Source organism: Rutidosis leptorrhynchoides, chromosome 5 (genome assembly GCF_046630445.1).
Source record: "Rutidosis leptorrhynchoides isolate AG116_Rl617_1_P2 chromosome 5, CSIRO_AGI_Rlap_v1, whole genome shotgun sequence".
Lineage (NCBI taxonomy): Eukaryota > Viridiplantae > Streptophyta > Magnoliopsida > Asterales > Asteraceae > Rutidosis > Rutidosis leptorrhynchoides.
Window position 1 is genome coordinate 34,306,295 of NC_092337.1, and position 12,142 is coordinate 34,318,436.

A 12,142-nucleotide genomic window follows, 5' to 3' on the forward strand; every position below is an offset into this window, starting at 1 on the left:
CTTCTCGTGTTGTTTACGGGTGGTCTTGAAATATATAAAATCAAATCATAAGTAATTATATATAAAATATCATATTAATTAGAAAAGATATGATTAATTTACTTTTTCTCCAAATATTTTCGTAGCTAAACTAGCTTCGGATACCCAATCTTGTTTTAGTCGTAGTTTCTTCATTACAACTCCGTTTTTGTTGGTTCAACTTGCCACTTCCTTGGATCGAGTCAAATTTTAAGAATATGAACTGAAAATACCTTAGTTTGTATTCAAAATCATAGGTTATAGGTCAAACTTTGGTGAAACTTATGAAAGTGATCATTTTCCATCATAAAAACAACATTTAATGATCATTTTTCTAAAAATACTTACACTTTGAGTTAAACCATGAAATTTTTATGTGTTAACATATTCATAAGAAATATCATTTTTCCAGAACATGAACTTCCAATTCAAAGTTCAAGATGGTTTTTAATTATCCAACCCAAAACAGCCCCCGGTTGCACTCCGACGACGTAGATTCAGTTTTTAAGATTTTCTTTGTAAAACCAAGTTATATCTTGTTAGGTTAGCATATCATTATGATATATTACAGGTCTTGAAGTGTTTTAAAAGTCAAGTTAGAAGGATCTATTTAGTTTGCAAACAAGTTTGAAATCATTCAAACTATGTTCTTGTTGTTAAAATTTTATACCACAAAATAAGATAGCAATGTGAATATGAATTGAATAAGATTATGAACAAGGTTACTACCTCAAGTTACTTGGATAAAGTTACTGCAAAAGATAAGAAATAATCTTGGAATCAAAGATTGGTGAAGTTAGATCAAAAGGTTGGAAGTAAACTTCTTCAAATGGGTGGTTATTTTGATATGTTCTTGAAAGAGTTTTCTTATGGTGTTTAAGGCTTGTAATTGAAGCTAAATGATGGGGAAAATGCTTGGAGATGATCAAGTATGAAGTTAGAAGTATTTTGAGAGAGAAATGAGGGTGTAGGTATGAGAAAATGGAGTGAAGAAATGGTGTTCATTTATAAAAACGTTTTTAGTTTATAAAGAAAGAAAAGGATTCCTAATTTTGTTTTCTTACTAATAATTCATACTACTTGACAAATTCTAGTTACCTCATATCTAGGGCAGTAATAATGTTGATTAGGATGTTGATTTGATGTGTATATATCAATAGTAAATATGTATAGAAGCTGGGTATGATACGGGTACATATACCCTAGATATACGTATAGAAATCTTGAGGAAACGGAACGAGAATTCAAATATAGCTATCTTTTGTGAATATACTTATATTGTTTTATGTATTTAAGTCCTTAAAAAGTGATTAAATACATTATATATACGATACATGTATAAGCATTATAGATTATAAGTATATATATCAAAGAATGTTACGTATAGTTATCGTTTTGAAAACTTAAGTTAGTAGTTTCAAAATATACTTATAACTCATTGTCATTAGTACACAATGAGATGTTAAACCATCCTTAGATCATGTTAAATATATATAAATACATATATATACACAAACGTATAATTATCGTATGTTATATAGTTCGTGATATCATCGGTCATATTGGACGGTCAAACGTTGTGTAAAACTCTTTTCAAAAACACAAGTCTCAACAATTTGGATTGCTTATCATGTTGGTATGGTTTAATTTATGTAAATGTTAATCTCATAAGTATAATTTGGTCAGAAAATTCCGGGTCATTACAAAGTAAGAGAAAGGGCCGGAATGGTCCCTCTAATATGCAAAGTCAAGTCTAACTACGTCCCATCTTTGTATAATTGCAATTCAGCCCCCGTACCAGGTACATTGACCGAAAAACAACATACATGATTCGCAAAAGACTTGACCCCTTCATTAAACTTCAACAGCAACAAGAATATATGCAGCAGCAGCTAAATCAACTTTTGTACAGCTACATTTATACTGCTACAACCTGCATACACTCAACCAACTATAAGAACAAGTTGAAATGAAAATAAAAGCAATTAGAATGAGAAAGATATCATTATTTGAACACCCCCCCCCCCCCCCACAATCTAATTGCTGAAACCATCTTTCAAACCCAGTTTACTACAAAGTTTATAATGTTGAAAAGAGCAAAGCCCTTTTGTAAAAATGTCAGAAGTATTATCTTCTGAACTAACTTTTTATGTAGTTAAGACACCTGAACTTATTTTTTCTCTCACAAAATGCAAGTCCACTCCAAAATGTTTTGTCTTTTCTTGGAAAACAGGATTAGAAGCTATTTTAATGGCAGCTGAATCATCCATAAACATAGGTACAGGCAGACTATATTTGACTTCAAATTCATCCAGTAACTTTAGAACCCAGATAACTTCACAAGAAGCATCAGCCAAAGCTCTATACTCAGCTTCAGCTGATGATCTAGAGATGGCTGACTGCTTTTTACTTTTCCAACCAATAATAGAACCATTTAGAAACAAACAATAACCAGTTATAGATTTTCTCTCCATAATGCCTTTGCCCCAATCTGAATCCACAAAGGCAACAATACTATTTTCATCAGACCTTTTAACACATATACCTAGCCCAGGAGCAGACTTTAAATATTTAAGAACTCTCATTGCACACTTTAAATGTGAAACTCTAGGAGAATGCATAAATTGACTTAAAACATGCACTGAGTATGAAATGTCAGGTCTAGTGAGTGTTAAATAGATCAACTTTCCAACCAATCTTTGGTATTCAGTGATATTAGTTAGAGGTAAATAATTAATCTTGTTGCCATCAAACTTGACATTTGGTTTAATAGGTGTTTGACAAGGTTTACTACCCAATAACCCAAATTCACTTAACAAGTCCAAAGTATACTTTCTTTGAGATAAACAAATTTCTGTATTTGACCTAATCACTTCAATTCCAAGAAAGTATTTGAGAACTCCCAAGTCTTTAATTTTAAACTTTGAACTTAAAAACTTTTTAAACTTTAAAATCTCTTTAACATTGTTTCCAGTTACAACAATGTCATCAACATAAACCAAAAGTGCAATAAAGACACCATTTACAGATTTAATAAAGAGAGAGTAATCATTTTTACTCCGATTAAAACCATTTTCAACAAGGGCTGCAGTAAGTTTTTCATTCCACTTTCTAGGGGTTGTTTAAGCCCATAGAGAGATCTTTTGAGTTTGCAAACTCTTTTATCAGATTTATCAAAGTAACCTAGGGGCAAAGTCATGTAAAAAGTTTCATCATGGTCACCATAGAGAAAGGCATTGTTAATATCCAGCTGAAATAAACTCCAACTGTTTTGAATAGCAATATTGATAAGACACCTAACTGTTATCATCTTGACAACAGGTGAAAATGTCTCATCAAAATCAACACCTTCTCTTTGATTAAAACCTTTTGCCACTAACCTAGCTTTATATCTATCAATTTCTCCATTTGATTTATATTTGATTCTATAAATCCATTTGCATCCAATAGGTTCTCTATCACTAGGTAGGTCAGATAATTCCCAAGTGTCATTTCTATGGAGAGCTTCCATCTCCAAATTCATAGCATCTACCCAGTGTTTGCTTTTACAAGCTTCCCAGTATGTAGAAGGTTCTACACTTTTATTTAAAGTTGAGACAAAACATAAGTTTTCTTTTGACAATTTAGAATAGTTAATGACTTTCTCTATTCCATATTTCACTTTTCCTTCAACAACATATTCATTAAACCTTTTAGGCATAGCAGTATCTCTTTGTGATCTCCTAACACTAGGAGTGAAAGAATATGAATCCTTATTAGTAGACACAATGCCCTCAGGAGAAACAGTTTCAACAATAGGTGTTGTTGTAGGTGCAGATGTCCTGGTATGATCAACATTTACATCTGAAACAGTAGTAATTGTTGAACTATTCAAGGTCACCTTGCTACCACTGCCCTCACCTATACTGGACTTGGACTTATCTCTCCCATCATCATTGGGACTTAAGGTTTGTTGACTTTCATGAACACTAATATCCCAAAAATTTAATTGATTTATATTAATGAACTTTCAATAGAACTTGCAGAATCCTTTGTTTTAAAAGGAAAAACATTTTCAAAAAACTTAACATCTCTTGAGATAAAAAATGACTTATTATCAAGACTGTAAAACTTATAACCCTTCTTAACAGAAGAGTAACCCATAAACACACATTTTTCAGCTCTTTCAGAAAACTTATCTGTACTATTTAAAATATTAGCAAATGCAAGACAGCCAAAAAATCCTTAAATGAGAGAGATTAGGAGGTCTGTTAAAGATAAGTTCAAAAGGACACATTCCACCTAAAACAGAAGAGGGAGTTCTGTTAATTAAATAAGTAGAGGTCATAATGCATTCATCCCAGAATCTTAGTGGAATCCCCCCTTGAAACATAATGGCTCTTGCAACATTTAGCAAGTGCATGTGTTTCCTTTCAACCACACCATTTTATTGTGGTGTGTATGCACAAGTTGTTTGATGTATAATTCCAAATTTTTGTGTGAAATTATTAAAACTTGAATTCGCAAATTCTGTCCCATTATCAGACCTAATACACTTCACAGTTTTATCAAACTGATTTTTGAGAAGATTGAATAGATTTTCAAAGCATCCAAACACTTCATCTTTAGATTTTAACAGATATACCCAAACAGACCTAGTGTAATCATCAACAACAGTTAAGAAATATCTGAAGCCTTTATGACTTGCAACTTTATATGGACCTCAAACATCAAGATGAATTAACTCACCCAAAGTATTAGATTTATGCTCACTAAGAGGAAAAACCTAACTTGTCTGTTTTGCCTTGTAGCACACATCACAAGGAATATTAATGTTTTCATTATTAGCAAGATTAATACCTTTTAAGTGCATTAAAGCCTGCTCAGCTGGATGACCCAGCCTGCAGTGCAACAATGTTTTAGAAATAGAGTTAAAGTTACTTATGTTTATATTCCCAACATTACCTTTATTATTTTTAGTCAGATAATATAGCCCATCACACTGTTCACCCGTCACCAGAGTTTTCTTGGTTACCAAATCCTGAATGTGACAAGCATGCACATCAAAGCCCACAAACAAATTATTATCCCTTACTAAGCAATGAACAAATAATAAACTAACACAATAGTCAGGAATAACAAGCACATCTTGCAGAATAATATCTTCAGTGATTTTAAGATTTCCAATTTTAGTAACCTTAGCAAGTGTGCCATTAGGATGTTGAACAGTTAAATTTAGTTCACTTACATCAACACTAGATACAAATCCCAAAGTGGAATTTGTCATGTGTTGACTTGCACCAGAGTCAACTATCCATCCATAGTTAACATTATTCACCTCACTTGATTTATTAGACACAAGAAATTTGTTTTGATGTGTGTTAAAGAAAACATTATAATTCATGAAATTACCTGCAGCATTAGAAGAAGCAGGTTTGGTGCAAGTTTTCTCATCAAGAAGGCTAAGAAGCTTCATAACTTGTTCATTACTTAAAGAAACAGCAGAAGTACTGGTACTACCCTGATTATCATTAGTGACTTTACTTAAATTTCCTTTCATATTATTATTAAAACCTTTTCTTTTCAAGTTTGGAGGATACCCAATCATTTCAAAACATTTATCAACTGTGTGGTTTGTCATTCCACACTTGGTACATTTTAAGTTTCCATTTCTTGATGGAAAACCAACAATCTTAAAGCATTTTTCAGTGGGATGATTATCCCTCCCACATTCAGCACACCTTTGACCACTAGCAGACAGATTTGTTTTAAGTTTAAGATTACTAGTGAAAGAAGAAGATTACTAGCAGACAGATTTGACACTTGAATACTTCTTGACAGTTTGACTTGAGTTTCTATGGGACTCTTCTCTTGATATAATGGAAAAAGCAGTTTTAACAGTGGGTAAAGGGTCCCTCATTAGGATATTGCTCCTAATAGGTAGATATATATCATCTAAACCCATGAGAAATTGCATCAGTTTTATTAAATTTGTGTGTTCTTTAAATTCCTTTGATGCTGTGAGGCCACAAGCAGGTAACTGAACTAAAATATCATATTGTTTCCAAAGAGAATTCAGTTTGTGATAATAATCTGAATCAGGAGTTTCAGACTATTTTGTTGAATTAATCTCTTGATATAGATTGAAAAGAACAGAACCATCAACTTTATCATAAGTTTCCTTCAATTCATCCCAAACCTCAGAAGCAATTTCTGAAAAAATTTGACCACTATACAGTTCATCAGACATAGATCCAAGAATCCATGAAAGAACAACTGCATTACACCTATCCCATTGATTGCTTAGAACTTCATCTTCTTCATCTTTTTCAAGTGTACCATTTATAAAACCCATTTTATTTTTAGTTTGAAGTGCTAATTTCATAGCACATGACCAAGACTTGTAATTTTCTGTACCCTTTAATTTGAAAGTGATTAAAGGTGTACTAGAAATATCACTGGCATGAAGATACAATGGATCTCCAAAGTCCAGTTTACTTATGAGTGTAGTACTTGTATCAGACTTAGTATCATCACCCATTTTAACAGATAATAGTAATGAAGCAACACAAATAAGAAGAATTAAGTAATCCTTTCAAGATCAAGCCACAACTTGATCAGGTTTCCAGTGATTTCTTGAATTGCGGTCAAGAGTTGGGCTGTGGCAATCCTTGAAGAATTATTTAATCACAAACAGATATTACAAGAAATAAAAGATAAAGAGGATTTTAGATACGCCCATATATCTTCTGTGCAGCGAAAGAACAATGAATAGCCAGATGTAGCCAAGAACACGAGCCAAATTAGGGTTTACAGAAAACCCCCAATTTTATCCACCCAAGATCCAAACGAAATCTGAATCTCTTTAATAGACCAATTTGAAGGTTGAGAACACGAACCCCCAATCTTCAAACCAACATGTGATAAGTAATTGATCAAACACTCCTTTGATAAATCACGAACCCTAGAATGAGAAACGAGAAAAAAAATTTAACCAATGAACACAATCAGGCGTTGAACCTGGCTCTGATACCATGTCAAAATCACAATACGATGCAACAAAATCACCAAGAACTGAATGAATCACCAACACTTTGAACAGATTAAAACAATTTAACCAACGAATTAATGATTAACTTTGATTCAAACACTTAGAAACATTCATCAACTAGATGAATGATCATACAGAAACTTTATCAAATTGCCAATCCTAACTAGATAGCAATTAACTTTGAGTTACAATGAAAAATTACAGAGAAAACAGAAAAACGATCGAATGAGTTCTCTCTTCAAACCCTAATTATCTTCCTTTTATAAAACGGTGTAAACTTGTTTCTGTTTAGTCCTCAAAGTATGAGAAAGGGCCGGAATGGTCCCTCTAATATGCAAAGTCAAGTCTAACTACGTCCCATCTTTGTATAATTGCAATTCAGCCCCCGTACCAGGTACATTGACTGAAAAACAACATACATGATTCGCAAAAGACTTGACCCCTTCATTAAACTTCAACAGCAACAAGAATATATGCAGCAGCAGCTAAATCAACTTTTGTACAGCTACATTTATACTGCTACAACCTGCATACACTCAACCAACTATAAGAACAAGTTGAAATGAAAATAAAAGCAATTAGAATGAGAAAGATATCATTATTTGAACAACCTTGGTGAAATTCCTCTGATGACAGGTACTCTTGATGACGGGTACTCTTGTTAGTAGCAAGTCGAAAAATGTGATTACTTATACTTTCAATTCGAGGAAAGAAAAAGGGGTCCGGATCGATAAGGAAGATGGGATTACTAAAAATCCGGATTTAAGGAACGGCAAGCTACTCCCAAAGCCAATTTGGACCCGGGATTGTTTGTTGCTTTAGTTGCGATCGTCCAATTTTGATGCTTCGTTTAGCTTTTAGTCTTTTAGTTTAAGCTTATGGTTTGTGTTGTATTCGTTTGCTTAGTTTTTGTCTTAGCATGCACGACGGTTGAGGCTCGATCTGAGTTAATTAGTTTTCCTTTAGGTCTTCTAGTATGCATGCCGGTTGAGACTCGATTTGAGTTAGTTTTTCTTTGGGACTTTTAGTTTTCTTACTCATTCCGAGCTTTAAAATGGTTGATGTTGTTGTGATCGATTTTGGGATCCTTCATTATTCGTTGAAGGTATCTCTCATTTTAATAGTATAGTATTTGTTATCTTAAACCAACGGATCTTCGGTCCAGCGGTACCGCGGTTACACTTGTGTACTCGCAGGGCTAGAGGTCTCTGTTTCGAACCTCGTCACCCGCTCTAGGAATTGAAATATATTCCTTGAAGGTGGCCCAAAGGGAAGGTTTTACCGACCCGCTCTGGTACTAAGGTCTGGCCCGCCTGCACCTCGGGATGGTTTAAGGGTCGGATCCTCAGAGTGTGGTTCGGGTTTCCTGCCCGAAAACGCGTGTGTGTGTGCAAATGATGACTAGGCTTCGGTCCGGACTGATGCAAGCTTGCCTTTCAAAAAAAAATAAAAATAAAAAGTATTTGTTATCTTAAAAAAAAAAAAAAAAAAAAAAAAAAAAAAAAAAAAAAAACCTATAATCTATAATCATAATAAAAAGCCCTTTGATTAATGTTCGCTTTTTCAAGCCACTTTAAAAGAAGTATATAAAAATTCGCAACTGGCATCATGTATGTATATATGAACTGTTGCTTATATATACACGCATCAATTCAATACGTTCACACATCAATATCTATACTCACTAGTTTTGTCTCATATATAAAAAGCTTTGTTTCTTCCTTTGAATTTGTGTATGGCATCTCGTTTGTTAGCACATGAGGTAGCTGACCTCTGCCTTGGCAAACCACCATTGAAATCACTCTCTATCTCCGCCACCGTCCGCCACGCTCTAACCGTACTAAAGTCCACCGAGGACACCCACGTCAGCATTTGGAGTTGTCACCACAATAACCACTTATTAGACCAACAACCACTCATTAATAACTGTCTATGCATTGGTAAAATTTGCATGGTTGATATCATTTGCTACCTTTGTAAACAAGACAACATCGAGTCTCCTTCATCCGCACTCGATTCTCCTGTCTCCGTTCTGTTGTCACGTGATCTCGCCGTTGTTAGGCACGTCGACCCCTCCACAAGGTATATATGTTCAATTAACATATATATTTTTGTTAATTTTATCCATTTTAGGTGTAACAAAGTATAAATGAAAATGATCTACTATGTCAAAAAAATTTCCGTTCAAAAAAAATGAATTACCTCATTAGATTTGTTAATTTTATCCATTTTAGGTGTAACGAAGTATAAATGAAACACCTTACTAATTTTTATACTACGTACAAAATATAATATTACTTTTAAGATGATGACATGGCAGCCAACTCATCACGAGTCATCCGATTGTATGATGATATGGATGACACATGGCAATATTCTCTTAATGATATGTTTATTAATACGCAATAGTTGAAAGTTATGTTCAACTTTATATGAGAATTTAGAAATTTTATGTTTTCTTTTTAGTCTACTATCCAATTATCCAATTACCCAATTAAAGTGTATTTTTTTTGTTAAAATTTGCAGTTTAGTTGAAGCAATTGATTTAATCATCAAAGGAGCTCAAAATCTTGTAGTACCGATAAGTAGCAGAACAACCATCAATTCAAAAAGGAGACAAATTCAGCAACAACAACTGTCAATTGCTCCGACGACTCACACCGGTGGAATTGAATTCTGTTGGTTGACTCAAGAAGACATAGTTAGATTTCTATTGAGTTCAATTGCTCTTTTTTCGCCAACCGCCGCCTACTCCGTCGAGTCACTCGGAATAATCAACACCGATATTTTAACCGTCAACTACCACTCCCCTGCTTTAACCGCATTGGGAGATATAATCACATCTCTCGCCGATCAAACTTCCGTCGCTGTCATTGATGACGACGGAAACCTGATCGGTGAGATATCGCCTTTTACATTGGCTTATAATGATGAAACCGCAGCCGCTGCTATTACAACGTTGTCCGCAGGGGATTTGATGGCTTATATTGATTGTGGTGGCCCACCTGAAGATATAGTTAGGTTAGTTGAAGCTCGGTTAAAAGAGAGGAACTTGAAAGGAATGTTGGATGAGTTTTCGGTTGATTATTCAAGTGGGATTGATCCTTTGGTTAGTTGTAACTCCCCAACTTCTTTTTCGTCAGATGATGACGAGCCGTTATCATTAACGACAGTGAAGTTGGGGAGGTTTAGTAGGTCGAGTAGCTACTCGGCTAGGATGACGAGGAGAGCTGAGGCGATTGTGTGTTACCCTGGAAGCTCATTAGTGGCCGTTATGATCCAAGCGATTGCGCATAGGGTTAGTTATGTTTGGGTGATTGAGGAAGATTGTAGTGTTATTGGAATTGTGAGGTTTTCGGGTATGTTGCAAGTTTTTCGGGCTCATTTAGAGAGTTTGATGAAATAGTTGAGGAAGAAAAAAATATGAGGCAAGTTTTGTAAATATTAGTTTGTTGAGGGTTTTATTCTGTAATGTTCGGGAATTTCGATTAGTTTGCCATTTTTCCATTTCATTGCAAATTGTTACGGAGTAGTAATGATATCATGTTGTAAATCTTTTCAGAAATAATTGTTACTGTTTTGAGATGGTAGAGTTGCTTACCTTATATTACACGGAGTATAAGTGACTCAGTAATATATTTTAATTTACTTTACTTGTTTTTCTATGTTTATAAATTATATGTTTTTCTATGTTTATAAATTATATACGGAGTAATAAGGAGTATGTTTTGATTTTTTTTTTTTTAACGAAAACCAAATTTTATTAAATCAAAATCAAATACACGGGGCAGGATATACTCTTCACCCCCAAAATACAAGAACACAAGTTCATAATCTTCACACTATGAAGATTCCTCAATTGAATCGAAACCATTGTCGACCCAGATGCATCTTCAACCATACCAATTCCTTGCCCAATACAAATCCAACTCAATTGCATCATTCTAAACGCCCAATTCACCTCAGGAACTCCCATCATGTAAGTGGAATTTCTCCCATTTCAAATTCCAAATACTAGCAACCCTAATTACGGCTGCATTATTCTTAATTTTAATGCTCATCAATTTCCATCTGACATTTTCTTTAATCACCTTAATGACATCTTATACCGTTCTTCTATTTTGTTGAAACAACCTTTTGTTTCTTTCTTGCCAGATGTAATATACAGCAGAAGCTAGGATCAACCTGTCTAGCACATTCATTATACTCTTTGAACTAGAAAATTTCACCATCTCCTCTATAATGCTAGTAATATCATCTTTCAACCCTTTGTTGGCCATAACTTTCTTGATTTCCAGCCAAATCTTGTTAGAATAGCTTTAAAAAAATAATTAAAGTCTCAACTATATACATATTTATTAAACTTAATCATTTATTTTTATTATTATTTTCAGTTGAATTTTTATTAATAAAAAGGTAACTGATAATTTATTTTTATACTCCGTAAATTAAATAATATTTGTTGAGAGGTAGTAATTGAAATGTTATTGTTTAGGAAGTTACATTAAATGAATGTGTTTGGGAAAGTGACACCATGGTCTATCTAAAGTTCTATAATTAGAAAGAAAGAAAACAAAAAGTGGTTCCAGCTAATAACATAAAACTATAAAAGTATGCTTTTGTTGTTTTGGAGGGTGACACTTAACAATACATTACAGTGATTATTAATATATTCTAATTATAGATTATAGATTTAAATCAAATCAACAAAAGTGGCCCTAAAAATAATGTAGACAAAAAACAAATGGCCCTAAAAATAAAGTAAAAAAAAAACAAGTGGCCCTAAAAGATAATGCAAATACTTAGCAATTATAATTATAATTATAGATTATAGATTATAGATAGATTTCAAATCAAATCAACAAAGGTAAATAATACTCCGTACACCGTAAAGATGATGGAATACACCTAATAAAACAAAATATATAAAGGCTTCACATCTGGCTGTTACACCCATCGTCAACTTTATCGTCTTCTAGAAGATCATCGGTCGTACTTTTGTTGTTCATGTCGATATGAATACATGATGTATCATTACCATTACACTATCAGAAACAGATATGGTAATTATATTCAACTAGTTGTTTACGCTCG

At 33.5% G+C, this 12,142-nt stretch overlaps 2 protein-coding genes across 2 annotated transcripts; one reads left to right on the forward strand and one right to left on the reverse strand.

The window, feature by feature from the left end:
- Nucleotides 1-2,165: 2,165 nt before the first annotated feature.
- On the reverse strand, nucleotides 2,166-6,538 carry LOC139848514 (uncharacterized). Its single transcript, XM_071838243.1, has 7 exons — nucleotides 6,157-6,538; nucleotides 5,829-6,042; nucleotides 5,001-5,747; nucleotides 4,789-4,898; nucleotides 4,082-4,196; nucleotides 3,202-3,986; nucleotides 2,166-3,103 (listed from the first exon to the last, which is right to left on the reverse strand). Exons 1-7 carry the CDS (start codon nucleotides 6,536-6,538, stop codon nucleotides 2,166-2,168), a joined length of 3,291 nt encoding a protein of 1,096 aa, XP_071694344.1.
- Nucleotides 6,539-8,734: 2,196 nt separating this feature from the next.
- LOC139848104 (CBS domain-containing protein CBSX5-like) lies at nucleotides 8,735-10,645 on the forward strand. The gene is made up of 2 exons (XM_071837838.1): nucleotides 8,735-9,130; nucleotides 9,575-10,645. The coding sequence occupies exons 1-2, from the start codon at nucleotides 8,784-8,786 to the stop codon at nucleotides 10,452-10,454; spliced, it is 1,227 nt and encodes a 408-aa protein (XP_071693939.1). The 5' UTR covers nucleotides 8,735-8,783; the 3' UTR covers nucleotides 10,455-10,645.
- Nucleotides 10,646-12,142: the final 1,497 nt, after the last annotated feature.

Bases quoted from the DNA above. Each gene is read 5' to 3' on its own strand.
- LOC139848514 (XM_071838243.1), bottom strand. From the start codon at position 6,538: ATGGGTGATGATACTAAGTCTGATACAAGTACTACACTCATAAGTAAA. The intron at 5,748-5,828 runs GTATTCAAGTGT...TCTGTCTGCTAG, and splicing joins TCAAGTCAAACTGTCAAGAA to TGGTCAAAGGTGTGCTGAAT. The intron at 3,987-4,081 runs GTTTTTTGAAAA...TTGGGATATTAG, and splicing joins TTTATCTCAAGAGATGTTAA to TGTTCATGAAAGTCAACAAA.
- LOC139848104 (XM_071837838.1), top strand. From the start codon at position 8,784: ATGGCATCTCGTTTGTTAGCACATGAGGTAGCTGACCTCTGCCTTGGC. The intron at 9,131-9,574 runs GTATATATGTTC...TAAAATTTGCAG, and splicing joins CACGTCGACCCCTCCACAAG to TTTAGTTGAAGCAATTGATT.